Source organism: Amphibalanus amphitrite, unplaced genomic scaffold, assembly GCF_019059575.1.
Source record: "Amphibalanus amphitrite isolate SeventyFive unplaced genomic scaffold, NRLGWU_Aamphi_draft 000357F_arrow, whole genome shotgun sequence".
Taxonomy (NCBI): domain Eukaryota; kingdom Metazoa; phylum Arthropoda; class Thecostraca; order Balanomorpha; family Balanidae; genus Amphibalanus; species Amphibalanus amphitrite.
Window position 1 is genome coordinate 414,492 of NW_024881851.1, and position 16,904 is coordinate 431,395.

General features: G+C 56.5%; 1 protein-coding gene across 1 annotated transcript; it reads right to left on the reverse strand.

Moving 5' to 3' along the window:
* Positions 1–460: 460 nt before the first annotated feature.
* On the reverse strand, positions 461–16,842 carry LOC122389411 (protein virilizer-like). The gene is made up of 19 exons (XM_043381414.1): positions 16,698–16,842; positions 15,277–15,362; positions 14,757–15,005; positions 14,196–14,444; positions 13,712–13,811; positions 13,059–13,396; positions 12,376–12,595; positions 11,777–12,057; positions 11,481–11,585; positions 10,563–10,691; positions 9,971–10,196; positions 7,811–8,025; positions 5,925–7,558; positions 2,945–3,200; positions 2,406–2,660; positions 1,922–2,084; positions 1,547–1,737; positions 1,220–1,310; positions 461–943 (listed from the first exon to the last, which is right to left on the reverse strand). Exons 2-19 carry the CDS (start codon positions 15,328–15,330, stop codon positions 666–668), a joined length of 5,034 nt encoding a protein of 1,677 aa, XP_043237349.1. The 5' UTR covers positions 15,331–15,362; positions 16,698–16,842; the 3' UTR covers positions 461–665.
* Between the last annotated feature and the right edge of the window lie 62 nt (positions 16,843–16,904).

Here is a 16,904-nt window from a genome sequence, read left to right on the forward strand (position 1 = left end):
GGGACACCGCCATGGGCTTGGCAATGACAACGAATTATGGTTATATGGTGAGGGAGACGACTAACAGGTCTGATCTGCACATTGCTACTTGCATTCCCTTTCAGCTGCAGCTGCAGATCGCTGAATGACCTCCCTAGTCCCTTCACATACACACACAATTGTCACGTCAAGTCCATTAGTCCCTGAACACTCTCTCTTGGCCAACGAATAGAGCATCCGCCCTTCTCCAGCAAATACGATGAGGAAAATGCAGAAGTAAATCATAGCCGATGTCACCGTAAATCATAGCCCAATGACATTCAACTTTCAGTCCTCTTTTGTTCCTGGCATAAAAAGGAGTTTTCAAAAAACTTTGCTGGCATTATTCGTACCTGGACAGCTTTCCATAACTGAACACATCGCGCTGACTTCCAAGCAAATGATTGGGTGTCAAAACATGTGACAACCACAAACGAGCGTGTACCATCATATGCTACAAAACTTGTATTCTCGTGAACAATAAAGTAATCTGCATTCACAGGCAAGACACCTGACACAGTGACACAATATTTTCAGTCCAGAGGCTCACAGTCACCACTGAGTCAAAACCAGCTGAATCACCAGCTGCTGGATCTCTGGGCCCCGATTCAACACAAATCACGATCGCGTGCGGACAGTTACAACATCTACCTACCGAACGGCCGGAAATGTTTCCCTCCGCGCTCACGACCAAATCCGAATCGTTCTCTCTTATCGAATCTGCCGCCGTAGGGTCCATTGCCCCCGCCGCCGCCTCCGCCGCCGCGCCGGCCGCCGCGGAACCCACTGTTGGCCACCGCGCAGCCGAACCGCTCTTCGTGGCGGCCGTCAGGGCGGAACCGCGCCGGACTGCCCCGGTAGCTGTCTGCGCCGCCGCCGCCGCCGCCTCCGCCACCGCCGCGGGCAGACGGACCGCCGCCGCCTCCTGTGACGGCGGAGAAGAACATGGGTCATACAGGCTGATTTTCATACAGAGGTCAACAGCAATGCAAAGACACATTTTTATAGGTCCCAGATCGCCATCGGCCAGACATTCGATAAAAACAACTTAAATTGTTTGAACAACGAGATCGACAAATAACTAAGGCAGGGAAAAAACAACAAATAAAGTTACGCCGGAAGACGTCTAGGTATTACGGCGAGCGTCAGCTAATACTGTCTTGGTGGAAAAGAATATACTGGGCACAGAAAAACTGCTCACCTCTGTTGCGACCGCCGCGGAACTCTGAAAATCCTCCGCGCGCCCGGTCGCCAAACCCTCCGCGGGACCTGGCCCGTGACCGATTCGAGCCCTGCACACAAACAAAACAGATTATAAGGATGATACCGAGGCATCAACACTAATTGTGGGAAAACAACACAAAATATTTTTTGTTCAAGCTGACATCCGTCTAATTGTCCACACCTCAGTTCTACTCCTAACCTCCATTCAGGCAAAAAAAAAAAAAACACATGTCAAGCAAAGCCATCTAGGGTCAAATGACGTTTTTGTTGACAACCAGAGTGGGCTATGAGGACAGTCACTGACCCGTCCGCGGGCAGGCACGCGCGGCACCCCATTATAGCCCGTCGGCCCGGTAGGGTGTTCGCCGCGCTTCTCCAGCGCCACGAAGTCGTCCACGTGCAGCGAGGGCGGTCGAGAGGTGTTGGGCGGCCGAGAGCGAAAGTGGTCACCGCGAGCCAGCGGTCGGTTGAAGCCCCGGCCGCGCGCCGGCAGACCTGCCCGGCGAACATAGCGGTCAGACTGGAGACACCATAAATCCAAAACCACACCGGGATCAACAAGCCGTCATGAGGAGTGAGGAGTGAATATGCTCTCAGCGCAACTACAGTTACTAAATATCGATCACAAAGCGTCACAACTTGCAACAACTTGCAACACAAGCGTCAGGTCTGGACTCACTGAAGTGCCCGCGTTCCCTGGCGCCTGGCAGCAGGGCCGACGGCACCTTGCCGCTGGGCCGGGCGTCGGCGGTGTCGCGGCCGCGCAGCAGTCTGCTCAGCTCGGCGGGCAGGTCCACCGCCGGCAGCAGCTCCCGGGCCACCGCAGCCAGGTTGACGCTCACCTGGGGTGACGCACAGCGGAGTCAGCATGGGGGTCAGTTCAGGAGTCAAAGGCCTGATACACTGCTGGAGTCAAGTCAAGTCTGTCACAGACTGTGCTGCGTAGCCGGAGTGAGCCAGGAGTCGGCTCGAGGGTCAGACTCAGAAACTCTATATACATCTAGAGTCAAAGGCGACACATATGTAGACGAAGTCAGCTATAGTCACAGACGCTGCCATAATGTAACCAGTCAGCTGAGCTCCGAGTTACCGGGAGCCCTTACGGTACGGGCGGGGGGAAGGCCGCCGATCCAGCGGCGGGTGGAAGGAGTTACACCACTGACCAGCTCGTCGTCGTTGTCCATCTCGTCGTCGAGCGACTGCTGCAGCCAGTAGCCGGGGATCTCCTCGTCGTCGGTGACCACGAACACGGGCCGCTGCTGGTAGAGCTGGTCGAGCGACGGCGGCGGCCGTCCGTCGGGCGGCGGCTCGCCCGGCTCCACGCTGTCGGCCACCTCGTCGACGCCGGCCAGCTGTCGGATCACGTCGGCAAGGCCGTCCCGCAGCGCGTCCAGCTCCTCGTCCTCGCCGCGCACCTCCTGAGGCGGAGCGAGCGCGAGTCAGTACGAAAGGCTACTGAGAACACCCCATACGACAAACAACCCGTGACAATGCATCAGTCCCTGACGACACTGCTGAATGCGGAATGCACTTGTCCACGCAAATCCTTGACAACACAGCGCAACTGACCCTCCCCGTGAAAACGCTCCTTGATAACAATTCATGACCACACTTAACCCCAAACAGACAGCTCCACGTCGCTCCACCATCCCGTGACTCCACGCAGCCCCGCCCGATCCTCGGTCAGGTGCGAATGTCTCACCTGGTGTATTTTCCTCTCGAGCACGCGCAGCGGCGGGTCAACCAGCTCGCCGGCCTCCTCGCCCTGTTCGGTCCAGCGGAGCGCGGCGGCCAGCTGGGGCAGGCTGAGCGCCGCCGCCGACTGCGGCTCGGCCAGCAGTCGCACCAGCTCGAGCGTGGCCTGCACGGTGGCCATACAGTCGCTGTTCTGCCGACTGAACTCGGCGGAGAGGCGGCTGATGAGCGCCTGCAGACAGCCCGGCTGGTGCGCCAGACCGCTGCACAGAGAAACACCGGTCAGTGATCAGACAGACATCACATCACATATACACACCACCATCAGACAGCCCGGCTGGTGCGCCAGCCCGCTGCACAGAGAAACACCGGTCAGTGATCAGACAGACATCACATCACATATACACACCACCCATCAGACAGCCCGGCTGGTGCGCCAGCCCGCTGCACAGAGAAACACTGGTCAGTGACCAGACAGACATCACATCACATATACACACCACCCGTCAGACAGCGCGGCTGGTGCGCCAGCCCGCTGCACAGAGAAACACCGGTCAGTGATCAGACAGACATCACATCACATATACACACCACCCATCAGACAGCCCGGCTGGTGCGCCAGCCCGCTGCACAGAGAAACACTGGTCAGTGACCAGACAGACATCACATCACATATACACACCACCCGTCAGACAGCCCGGCTGGTGCGCCAGACCGCTGGATAGGGAAACACCGGTCAGTGATCAGACAGACATCACATCATACCACACCTGCAGACAGCCCGGCTGGTGCGCCAGCCCGCTGCACAGAGAAACACTGGTCAGGGATCACACAGACATCACATCACATATACACACCACCCGTCAGACAGCGCGGCTGGTGCGCCAGATCGCTGCACAGAGAAACACCGGTCAGTGATCAGACAGACATCACATCACATATACACACCACCCATCAGACAGCCCGGCTGGTGCGCCAGACCGCTGCACAGAGAAACACCGGTCAGTGACCAGACAGACATCACATCACATCGGCACACCACCCGTCAGACAGCCCGGCTGGTGCGCCAGCCCGCTGCACAGAGAAACACCGGTCAGTGACCAGACAGACATCACATCACATATACACACCACCCGTCAGACAGCGCGGCTGGTGCGCCAGCCCGCTGCACAGAGAAACACCGGTCAGTGACCAGACAGACATCACATCACATATACACACCACCCATCAGACAGCCCGGCTGGTGCGCCAGACCGCTGGATAGGGAAACACCGGTCAGTGATCAGACAGACATCACATCACATATACACACCACCCATCAGACAGCCCGGCTGGTGCGCCAGACCGCTGGATAGGGAAACACCGGTCAGTGATCACACAGACATCACATCACATATACACACCACCCATCAGACAGCCCGGCTGGTGCGCCAGACCGCTGGATAGGGAAACACCGGTCAGTGATCAGACAGACAACACATCACATCTGCACACCACCCATCAGACAGCCCGGCTGGTGCGCCAGCCCGCTGCACAGGGAAACACTGGTCAGTGATCACACAGACATCACATCACATCGGCACACCACCCGTCAGACAGCCCGGCTGGTGCGCCAGCCCGCTGCACAGAGAAACACCGGTCAGTGACCAGACAGACATCACATCACATCTGCACACCACCCGTCCAGACAGCCCGGCTGGTGCGCCAGCCCGCTGCACCGAGAAACACCGGTCAGTGATCACACAGACATCACATCATACCACACCTGCAGACAGCCCGGCTGGTGCGCCAGCCCGCTGCACAGAGAAACACCGGTCAGTGACCAGACAGCCATCACATCACATCGGCACACCACCCGTCAGACAGCCCGGCTGGTGCGCCAGCCCACTGCACAGAGAAACACCGGTCAGTGACCAGACAGACATCACATCACATATACACACCACCATCAGACAGCCCGGCTGGTGCGCCAGCCCGCTGCACAGAGAAACACTGGTCAGGGATCACACAGACATCACATCACATATACACACCACCCGTCAGACAGCCCGGCTGGTGCGCCAGCCCGCTGCACAGAGAAACACCGGTCAGTGACCAGACAGACACACATCACATCACATATACACACCACCATCAGACAGCCCGGCTGGTGCGCCAGCCCGCTGCACAGAGAAACACCGGTCAGTGACCAGACAGACATCACATCACATATACACACCACCATCAGACAGCCCGGCTGGTGCGCCAGCCCGCTGCACAGAGAAACACTGGTCAGGGATCACACAGACATCACATCACATATACACACCACCCGTCAGACAGCCCGGCTGGTGCGCCAGCCCGCTGCACAGAGAAACACCGGTCAGTGACCAGACAGACATCACGTCACATGTGCACACCACCCGTCAGACAGCCCGGCTGGTGCGCCAGCCCGCTGCACCGAGAAACACCGGTCAGTGATCACACAGACATCACATCATACCACACCTGCAGACAGCCCGGCTGGTGCGCCAGCCCGCTGCACAGAGAAACACCGGTCAGTGACCAGACAGACATCACATCACATCGGCACACCACCCGTCAGACAGCCCGGCTGGTGCGCCAGCCCGCTGCACAGAGAAACACCGGTCAGTGACCAGACAGACATCACATCACATCGGCACACCACCCTGCACACAAACCCGGCTGGTGCGCCAGCCCGCTGCACAGGGAAACAACGGTCAGTGACCAGACAGACATCACATCACATCTGCACACCACCCTGCACACAAACCCGGCTGGTGCGCCAGCCCGCTGCACCGGCGGACCAGAACACATCCATCAATGACCAGTTGACCATACAGGCACAATGCAAGCTGACCAAAATGACCAAATGAGACGTATCAATGATATGATGATTGATGATGCATATTTAAGATTAGGCGGATACATTAAGGTGGAAACATGAAGCATTGGAAGACAATATAGACGATCGTTGCGTTACTCACGTTTTGATGCGGTGAATGCCCCATTTGTGTTCAGTGAGTATGACCAGGGTGCGGACAGCGAGCAGCAGCGACCCGAAGCCGGTCTCGGGACAGGCCAGGTGCGCCATGAGCGCGTCCGTGATGGCGGCCAGCAGCGGCGGCGGCGGCAGCGCGCCGGCCTCCTCCCGGTCGCGGTCGGTCACCATGGCCACCTCGTGGTCGCAGAGCGCGTGCAGCGCCGACACGAGCCACTCCTGCGCCTGCAGGTGCTCGCCGCTGGCCAGGCCGGCCGGCCGCGCTGTCAGCAGTGACAGCAGCCGGCCCAGCAGCGGCGCGTGCGCCGGCTGGCTGGCCAGCAGTCCCAGCGCCGCCGCCTTGATGGACGGGTGCGTCACCAGGCCGGCCAGCAGGCTGAGCGCGCGCGCCAGGCCGCCCGGCGGCGAGCTGAGCGTGCCCTGGACGGCGTGCAGCAGCGCCGAGGTGACCAGCTGGGCGGCCGTGGACGACAGGTCGGCCAGCTGCACCAGGAAGCTGCGCGCCGCCTGCAGCAGCGGTGCGCAGCTGGTCTGGCACAGCAGCGCCGCCAGTGAGCGCACCTGGTGCCCGGTGGTGAGCAGGTGGGCCGCCCACAGTCGGCGCAGCTCCAGGGCGGCCGCCGACTCGGCCTCCGTCAGCGGGCGGCCCGTCTGCAGCGGCAGCGGCAGCGGCAGCAGCTCCGACAGCAGGCCCAGACAGGGCAGCAGGGTGTGCGGCGCGCGCACCGCCGCCTCCAGCACCTCAGACACCATGCGCGTCCAGACGCTCTGCTGGATGGCCGCCTCCGAGGTGACGGCCACCACCGGCTGGGTGAACGTCAGCAGCGCCGACACCACCTCGCGCTGGACGGCCTGCGCGGCGTCGGCGGCGGCGCTGCCGGCCGGCACCGCCCACAGCAGCAGGTAGGTGTCCACCAGCGGCGAGACGGCCGTCAGGTCCTGGAACTCTGCGCCGCGTGCCTCCACCACCAGGGCCAGCAGCTGGTGCAGCAGCGCCACAGCCGGCCGCAGCAGGTTACACAGCGCCAGGCCCTGGGAGCCGGCCAGAGCTGGCGAGTGCACCGCCGGCTGGCTGTAGGCCTCCGTCACCCGGCGCAGCACCGTCACCGTCAGCTCCATACCGTCGGCCGAGTACAGCTGCGTCAGCGCGTACCGGTGGCGCAGCTCGCGGCCGGCCCGGCCGCCGTCCGGCGCCGCCGCCTCCCCCGGCACGGCGGCGGCCGCCAGCTGGCGCAGCGCCGTCACCAGCGGCGGCGGCAGCAGGCCGGCGCGCTCGGCGTGCTCGCGCAGCAGCTGGCACAGCGCCGCCACACGGTCGGGCCGCGCGGCCACCTCCGCTAGCGGCGCCACCCAGTCGAGCGCGGCGCCCAGGCGTTCGGCCAGCTCCGGCTCGGCACGCGCCTTCTGCGCCAGCCGCGCGGCGCAGGGCAGCGAGTCAGCGCCGCGCGCCGCCGTCAGCAGCAGCTCTGCGCAGTACTCGGCCGCCGCCGAGCCGCGCTCGGCCTCCGACAGCAGCTCGACCAGCGGCCAGGCCAGGTCTGAGCGGCTCAGCACGTGCACTACGGCGGCGCGGCCGCGCACACTGCCACACAGCGAGGCCAGCGCGTGCAGCGCAGATACCTGCCGACAGCGCCGGGCGGTGGCGGTCAGGGAGCGCACAGATCACAGCACAACAAACCTGCAGATAGGATGATATTCCGAAGCTAGTATAAGGGACTTTTCTGCTCATCAGCCCCGATTTCAAGATATTGCTAAAATGCCATGAGGATTTTTCACCTGTCATGTTACATGTCATGTCTCTGATTTGTGTCAGTCCAATGGGCCGGCCCGCCGCGGGTCCCTCGCTGTACTCTGTTTGGTCGGGCCGCTCACCTGTTTGGCCGGGTCGTTTCGCGCGGCGCGCAGGGCCCCCAGCAGCTGTACGGCCTGCAGATAGTGGATCAGCCAGGTGGCGGCCGGGTACAGGGGCGCCACCTCCTCCCCGCCCTCCTCCAGCGGAGTCAGCTGGGTGAGCGTCCGCAGCAGGGGCGCCACTGGCTCGGCGGCCACCGCCAGCAGCAGCAGAGACTCGCTCGATGACCCCAGCTCTGCGACAGACACACAGTACTCAGAGACAGCACTCAGTGACAGTTCTCAGTGACAGCAGCAGCAGAGACTCGCTGGAGGACCCCAGCTCTGCGACAGACACACAACACTCAGTGACAGCACTCAAAGAAATGCACTCATAGCCAGCAGCAGCAGAGACTCACTGGACGACACCAGGTCTGCGACAGACACACAATACTCAGTGATGACAGACACTCAGTGACAGACACTGTAACAGCAGCTGCTAAACTGTCACAGTGCTGTGTAGCTCCAGCAGCACGGGAGACTCGCTCGACGAAGCCAGCTCTGCGATAGACACATCGTTGATCGTAGTGCACGCCGAATCATATTATATCAGACTCCCCGATAGTACGCGTCGACCATTTCCGCACAATACTTTTTGAGATACAAAATACCAATGCATTGCATGTTTAACCCGCGCACCGCCGGGGGTCTGCGCCAACTTCGCACCGACGGGGGGGGGGGGGGCGGATGACTGCCCCCCCCCCCCTGAGATCTCGAGAACGAAGCAAGATAGCGACAAGCGGTAAACGGCATCGGATACGCACGGATAAGGTCTACAATTTTTACTAAGATCATTTTCAGGTCAGGTCAAAGATGACGTTACAGGGGTCGAAAAAGTCAAAATGGCGGCGCTAGATATGGAGAGTTTTCTCGAATAACTTTCGATTTAGTCAAGATAGGAACAAACTAAGGGCATCATCGTGATCCTCTCGTCAATCCGCATCGAATGATATATATGTTGACCTCGAAAGGTCAAGGTCAAAGGTTGACCTCAGGTCACGTGACCTCGAGGTCATCATGTATATCATTCGATGCGTCTTGACGAGCTGAACACAATGAGACCATCCGCGCGGCTGTATCTTGTTCCTGTACGGAGTTATTGGCAAAAAACCTTTGGTGACCTTTGATGACGTCACATGACCTTACAGCTGCCCAGCAGCAAAACAGACCTCAAGGTAGTGAAGGTTGATCTTATATGAAGTCATGTATGGTATATGGGGCCCTTCCGACCCGTTTTAGTGGTAAAAACAGGGAGTTGATTTTTCCCCCATTGACTTATAATGGGGAGGTCGCGAAATTGACCTGACCTTAGGTCACCGACATCAAAATTCCGAGATATACAAATTGTAGCTACTAATGACCTAATAACATCCTGCGACTTTCAAAGGCCTCCGACATCTACTGTAGCTCTGGCACGGTGACAAAGTTGCAAAAAAGTGACTTGAGGTTGGGTCATTCCAATGTCCCAAAATTTGTCGATTTGGGTGGGAAATGACATCCAAAGGAAATTCATTTTCCACTCACCACCAATTTTTAAGAACAATTTTCCACTCCCAACCAAGAAAACCTAGATTTTTTTTTTACCTCTAGAAAGAGCGGTTGTGTGAATGCCCGGTTTAGCATCAAACATTCTACATACATCCTAGAATAAAATCCATGTTTTATGGCGTTTCTCACTCTTTTTGGATCTAATCAAATCAGCAGTTTTCCACTCTCTCCCCTCTTTTTGGTGGGTAATTTTCCCCTCTGACACCCCAGACAAAACTCAATTTTGGGACACTGGGTCATTCAAAGTGACCTGGTGACCTGACCTTAAACGTTAGGAGGTTCAAACTTGCACACCATGTGTAAAATTGATGAGAGAATAGTCGTGCCAAATTTCGCGGGTTTTCCCGCTATCCGCGAAAAACTTCAGGGGGGGGGGGGCGGATATCCGCCCCCCCCCCCGTCGGTGCGCGGGTTAAGCGCCAATTAGGCTTCATTGAGAACGGCATACATCTTATCACCAGCCACGAAATCTCTGGCCAGCATCAAACTGAGCCAACAAAACGAAAACCGCCGACGACCGACTCGCGCTGCATTCCCTAACACTAGCGTAAAACAGCGTCATATTCATCGGACAACAGACTGTCCGTCCCTCACCGTTCAGCAGGTGTCTGGCGGCGCCCACCAGCCGCGAGCTGGCCAGGCAGGCGGGCGTCTGCAGCAGCACCAGCAGGGCCTCGGGCAGGCCCGACCAGCGCAGCATGTAGCAGAGGTCGGCGCGCGCCCGGCCGGCCGGAGTCGCCGGCAGCACGGCCACCGGTGTCGGCAGCGCCCGCTCCGGGTGGCCCAGAAGCGAGTCGGCCGAGCGCAGCAGCCGGCTCACCTGGCAGCAGACGAGGGCAGGCGTCAGTGCACGGTGCGAACGCACATCACTCGACACACACCGTTTACCCTAACGGAGATAGATTCCGCTCGAGAGGCTCCCCAGACTTTACTCATCTGACAGCAGCCGGGGCAGGCGTCAGCACACGGGTCAGCAGGACCAGCATGTGCGCCACTCGACACATTACATCGCCCTCCTTAACGGAGACGGATTCCTCCCGGAAGGTTCACACCACCGCCCTAACCCACGAGAATGAGATAGGCCTCGATCCGAGAAGGCACCAATCTACTGTTGTTTACCTACCTGAATGAGGCAGGCCTGGGCCCGTCGAGGGGACTGGGAGTAGTTCATTCTGATGTTTCTCACCTGAATGAGGCAGGCCTCTGCACGGAGCAGGAGGTCGGCAGTGTTGACTGCTGAGTCCGTGGAGAGTTCGGCGGTGCCCAGCTCACTGGCCACGGAGCATAGCTCGGAGACGGTCCGACGGACGTGCACCTGAACCAAAGACAGACATACGTCAGCACTGACACGTCCTATCAATGGCCAGTGGCCACGGAGCAGAGCTCGGAGACGGTCCGGCGGACGTGCACCTGAACCAGGGGACAGACACACGTCAGCACCGACACACGTCCTATCAGCGGCCACAGAGCACACAGCTCGGAGACGGTTCGGCGGACGTGCACCTGGGCCCTGTTTCACCGGTGATAGCAGCACGCTGCTGTCACACGTGTCAAATTGGGTTTCCATGGAAACATCAACAAACCATGACGCCGTCAATCTGTGTGATGTCATCAAATATTGCTGCTAACATCTTCACCGCGGCCGTGCGATCAAACAAATGTATCAAACGCAATTCAACGAGACAGCAACTCTGTTCCAAACGCAGCTCACGGATTACACGAAACGTCACCAGTGTGACCTCATCACATTACGTCAGCTCGCGCAATTTGATAGTAGCGTGCTGCTATCACCGGTGAAACAGGGCCCTGAACCCAAAGACGGGTACATGTCAGTGCACTACTCAGCACGCCAGCCCCGCCTTATACTGGATGATGACTACAAATTCAATCACGACTGGTTGGTTCCAGCGTTCATTTCGTTGCTATACCATGACGAGACGAGAAAGATTAAGTTTATCACCAAAGAAAGCGCTCTAGCTAGGGCCTGTCTGCTCTAACAGAACGACAGACTCATCTACTCGAGTCTAGTCTGACAGGTCACAAACCGGCCAACAGTTTGTCAAACACTCGTAATATCACGGGGCTGTGCCACTGCCAGTCTTACCTTTCTGATCAGGCAGATGTAGGCAGCCTTTAGTCTGGCGGACATTTTTCCCGTCAGCTGAGCCACCATTCGACTGTAGCAGGACGGCTCGCCACTGACAAAACCCTGGCAACGAACAGAAAGGGCCAACGTCAGTCACTTGACAGAAGGCAGACGTGGGTGGAAGCAAAGACATAGAATCGACATACCCGCAAACGTTACGCGTAAATAGACAAGCAAACACAATTACACAGCAGTGCACATACTGAGTCAGGGCTAGACACTGGATAATGTAATTTACGAGCAGCATCCCTTACCTGCAGTCCGGTCTGCCAGCGGACGGCCGTGGAGAGCGCCGTCACCACCAGCAGTCGGACCGAGGCGGCCATGTGCTCCCTCTCGGAGAGCTCCGCCAGCCTGTCGAGCACACCGCGCGCCACCAGCCGCTCGGCCAGCGCCGAGTCACAGCCGAGCAGCGCCGCCGCCAGCCGGACGCCCACCTTGATGTGGCGCAGCTTGAACGGCAGCTGCTGCTGGCGCACGGCCGCCTCGAAGTCGAGGCCGTGCTCCAGCCAGCCGAGCACGGCCGGCACCGGGTCTGCGGCGGCGCAGAGCGGCGTGAGTCAGTAACGGTAGCTGGCCGGTAAAGGGCGCTTATATTCAAGACATACTGGGTCTCACGGTCAGCTTGAGGTGCAGCGGTCAACAGTTTTGTCACCGATTAAAGTACAGATAATGTAGCTCAATGTCGGTAGAGCTAGAATGTAAAAAGACAGTAATGAGCCTAACAGAGTCGACTGGATGTGAGATGACGTTTGCCAGACTGTCGAGTAGTTAATCTACGCTGAGAAGTTGGCTTATTTATGGCAATGATCCGATCAGCACCCCAGCTAGTCCGAGAGGACCGGCTACTGACCGTCGCCGCCGCGCGCCATCAGCTGTCCGAGCGCGGCCGGCAGGTGCGGCGCCAGCGTCTCCATCTCCTCGAGCCAGGCCTCGGAGCCGTCTCCGCCGGCGGCCGGCCGCCACTGCTCGCCGTAGGCGGCCGCCAGCTGCGCCAGGCGGTCACACCACTCCGACTTCTCCTCACCCAGCTGGGCGAGCTCGAACGGCGTCAACCACGGCGGCCGCAGACCCTGAAAATAACATCGAGGTCAGAAGAGTAAACCTGGTATGGACTGGAGTGGGCGGTATCCCAACAAAGAACTACGACTGCCCCGAAACACGCGCACCGCATTCTGCTTGTTGGGCTGGGAAGATAGCACCATCGGTGAACGAAAACATCATTAACAGCTGGGCCAAACCAGAGGGCTGAACTGGCACAGGTACCTACGGCCCTCCAGCAAAAGAGTGGTTGGTTAGCCTATGTGCTTTTGGTGTAATAACTTTAAATGACAGAGACACTCCTGTAAAATGAGGCAATAAAAATGAGAAGAGGTTTCGTGCACACACTTCGGCAGTGGTTTTCAACAGCCATTAGACGTATTCATCAATGCAGATCGCTTATTGTGATGTTGGCAACCAACCACTTAATACCTGGAGGGCCGTACAATCAGATACCGTAAACTAACACTATACAGGTCGAGTTGGGCCACGTACCGTGAGTGGCAGCAGCTGAAAGGTGTCCGGGTTGAAGGGCCGCAGCGCCTCCTCCCAGTCCTCGTCGTCCTGGTACTCGAGCACGTCCATCGGCTCCTCGTCTGACATGATGTCCTCCAGGCCGGCGTCGCCCGGCTCCGGCGGCGGCGGCGGTGTGGCCGTCTCGGCGGCAGGTGCCGGCGGCGGCGGCGCGGGCGGGCTCGGCGGCTCGGCGGCCGGCGGCGCGCTGTCGTCACCGGACGCCGGCCGCTCCGCCGGCTCCGGGATCTCGTCGTCGCTGATGGCCTCCACATCGCCCGGGGAGAGCGGGTGCAACGACTCCTCCTGGGCGCCGCCGGCTGGAACGGACGGATGCGGTTAAGCGCAGACCAGCTTGGCAGCCACGGCCATTTATAGCACAAGTCTTTCACAGCCCTTAATACGTGCTTACGTTGGTTGTACCACAAAATATGTGTTGCAAACGTTACTGTTCAAGCAAGGAATACGGGAATGTCAAATAATTACCACGCATTGTAGCAGCCTTTTGCGTATAAAAACATTGTCCATTTTTAACTTATTGGCTCACCACATCATTTGAACCAAACACTTCAGGACGGGAGCGAGAACCCCTGCAATATTCTAGCCACGAGTCTGTACACCCGTGCTCCCCGTACCTTTGTGCGCAGACGGTGAGGCGGGCGCCGGCGGCGGGCCTCGCTGGTCGGCCGGCGGTGATCTGGGCGGCGTTCGGGAGACGGCGCGCTCCGGCTCCGTCTGTTGACGGAGGGGAAATACAGTTCTTGGTCATCCGGGCTCTGACAGCCACAAAACGCCGCAATACAACGGATCTTACGACAAGGCGTCTAATCAGGGTTACAATCACAAGTTGAATCGAGATTTGATTTTTCGCGAACTTGAAAATATCGAAAAAGGGAAAATGAGAAGCGCAGGCCTCTGTAACGCAATAAATGAAAGAATGAAAGATGCTGGCAATATGGAAAAATAACACCAGGCATTATGACTGCCGTTCATTTCACCGAGGGTTACCGAGCAGCGAACTAGTGTATCTGGCACGGGAGGCGGCAGCCAACTAAGGACAGCGAAGGGAGCGAACTGCCCTGGAGGGAGGGGATTGCCTTGTATATGGTGGGGACTGACCTGTACGGGCGGCGGGCTGACCTGGACGGGCGGCGGCGGCGGGGTGGCCGGCGCCGCCGGAGCCGCCCGCACCGGCTCGGGCGCGGCCGGCTCCTCCTGCTGGCAGTCGGTGACGGCCGTGTCGGCGGCGGCCGCCAGCGGCTGCTGCTGCGGCGGCGGCGCCGGCTCGGAGCGCCGCGTCAGCGAGCCGTACACGGCCAGTGTGACGGCGCTGTACCAGCCGCGCAGCACCAGCCCGTCCGTCGGAGTCTGCGGGCGGACGCCGCGCGCTCCCGTCACCGCAAATCATACCGCACACGCATGTACAACACGCATATAACACGCACATACACTATGCAGAAGCAAAAAATGCACGCACATACCAAACTTGCAAAGGAAGCATAAAAAACTACGCTTATTCTTTGACCTGCTATCACTGTGTAAAAGCAACATACACCTTTAATGTGGCTGATTTTTGACGCATCTGAATTTGCGCATCTGACTAGTTCAACCATAGCCAATTAGAAATACCTGAGTTTAAGTTTGATAGCTTAAAAACGGCGACTCAGGGCAACCGCTTACTTTGTTATTAAACTCCAGTTGAATCTTTCCCTTCTGGTCATAGTTGATGGTGCCCAGTTTCTGGAATGCTGACACTCCTGGCTTGCTGAGATCGTTGACGAAAAAGTCGAGTGTGAACTCGGATGGGTTGGTGGCCCCGAGGCGGTCGCCGCCGGGGAAATCGGCTCGTACGCGCGCCCCGAGCGGGATGACGCGAACCTCACTGATGTACACCTCTCGGTTGAATTTGACCAGGTCCAGGTTCAAGTCCTAAGACAAAAACGATTTTCATTACAGCAGCAGTTCCACATTAGTACTGAGGATCAGCATAACACACAAATCAGTCAGACAGACATAAACAAGAGTTGATGCTATATGTTAGTGATGTCTCCTATAGATAAAAAAGGAAATGATGAAACAGACTGATGTGACTTGCATTGAACAGTGATAAGCTAATGGTCCATGTGCCAAGACATGACAGTGAGTGAGTCAAGAAAATTGAAGATATGTGCATTGATTATAATAAGCAGAGCATACTTACAGTGCCAGAGTCATGGGCGAATGTGTCAAAGAACAGCAGCTGGACATCAGACATTTTTCTTGGCAATCTGGTCACCAGAAGTTAACCTGAAGAAATACAGGAAACTAAAGATCATATGCATGGCAGCATATGCACAGCATATGTGCTAGAGCAAAAAACTCATGACAAAATGCTTGAAATAAGCTCTTCAAAACAGGCTTCTTGATGCCTATATGTTCGATTTTATTACATTTCTCTTAAATCCATCTCCCTGCCCCCTATCAATCATTTGATGTCAGTGCACCTTTGGTAGCATGGATTTTTCCCAGGCTGGGTATGGTGAAGACATACTGTGGTGCAGTCTGGTGTGGATTTAGGGTAGAAGGGCTCCAATATGGTAGGGTCGCACAGCAGCTGTGGTAGCTGCCATCAGCTATGCAGGTGCAGCATTGTCCAAGAAAATGATGAGAAACAATGGGGTGACAAACAAACAGAAAGAAACAATGGGGTGTGTCAGGGAAAAAAGACCAATGATTAGAGCTAATAAAAAGCATTAATGTCTGTATTTTGAGGCAAAGCTATAGGTCTTGATTACCACAACCTGCCAGCTGTTGCAGGTTTCCAATGTGGTTAATAATGGACTGATGGACATTTATCACCCTAGCTGGTGCACCTTGAGATTATGTATGCATGTATGTATGCATGTATTGACATCAAAAGCCTCCCACATAAAGCATGGCGATAGGCTCTGTTGCCAAACTTTGTGCCTGGTGCTAAGGTCAACTTCCACATTTGGGGTAGGATTCTTGCTGCCCAAAACACCTTGCTGAGCTCTGCTTGAATTACTTAAACCGCACCTAACCTGACCGATGGTTCTTCATCTTGCATATGATGATAAGTATCTCAGTCAAAAACTGGAGACATATGAGCTGAGCATGGTACATAACAGTGGTAGGCAATAAGCATCACAAACAGAATTAGATTACAATTGAAATGCTGACCGAATGCAAATCAATAAAATTGAATAATAACTCAAAATGAATGACCTTTTCCTTGAATATAGAAAGTTTAAATGTCAAAAATGATGTATTTACATGAATTTTCGCAAGCAATTGGCACAAGGCTGTGCCAATAATCAGACATTGCTTGTCTGATGATGCCCTGTGGGCAAAATTTTCGCAAGCAATTGGCACAAATTTTGTGCCAAAATTTGTGCCAATTGCTTGTCTGATGATGCCCTGTGGGCAAAAATTCACCTAAATACATCATTTTCGACATTTAAACTTTCTATATTCGAGGAAAAGGTCATTCATTTTGAGTTATTATTGCAATATGTTCCTCGCAAGAGCACTCAACACCATATCTTCAATAAAATTGAAATGGAATGGGATGTGCATTTCAATTTCCCGTAAGAGTATCGATGACAATAAAAATATACTTGCCACGAGAAACGCTAGCCACGCACGGAACAGGAAATCACGATATCCTTGTTTCAATCATGAATTCGAATTGTCCCTATCATATACCTATATTAAATACGTTTAAAAATAATAATTATCCATTCTATCAACCGAGAGCATCGTTGTTGGCATCGGCTTCGGAAAGTTTTTTTTCGTGCGGCGCATTCGTGACAGTGTCAAGGATAGCAA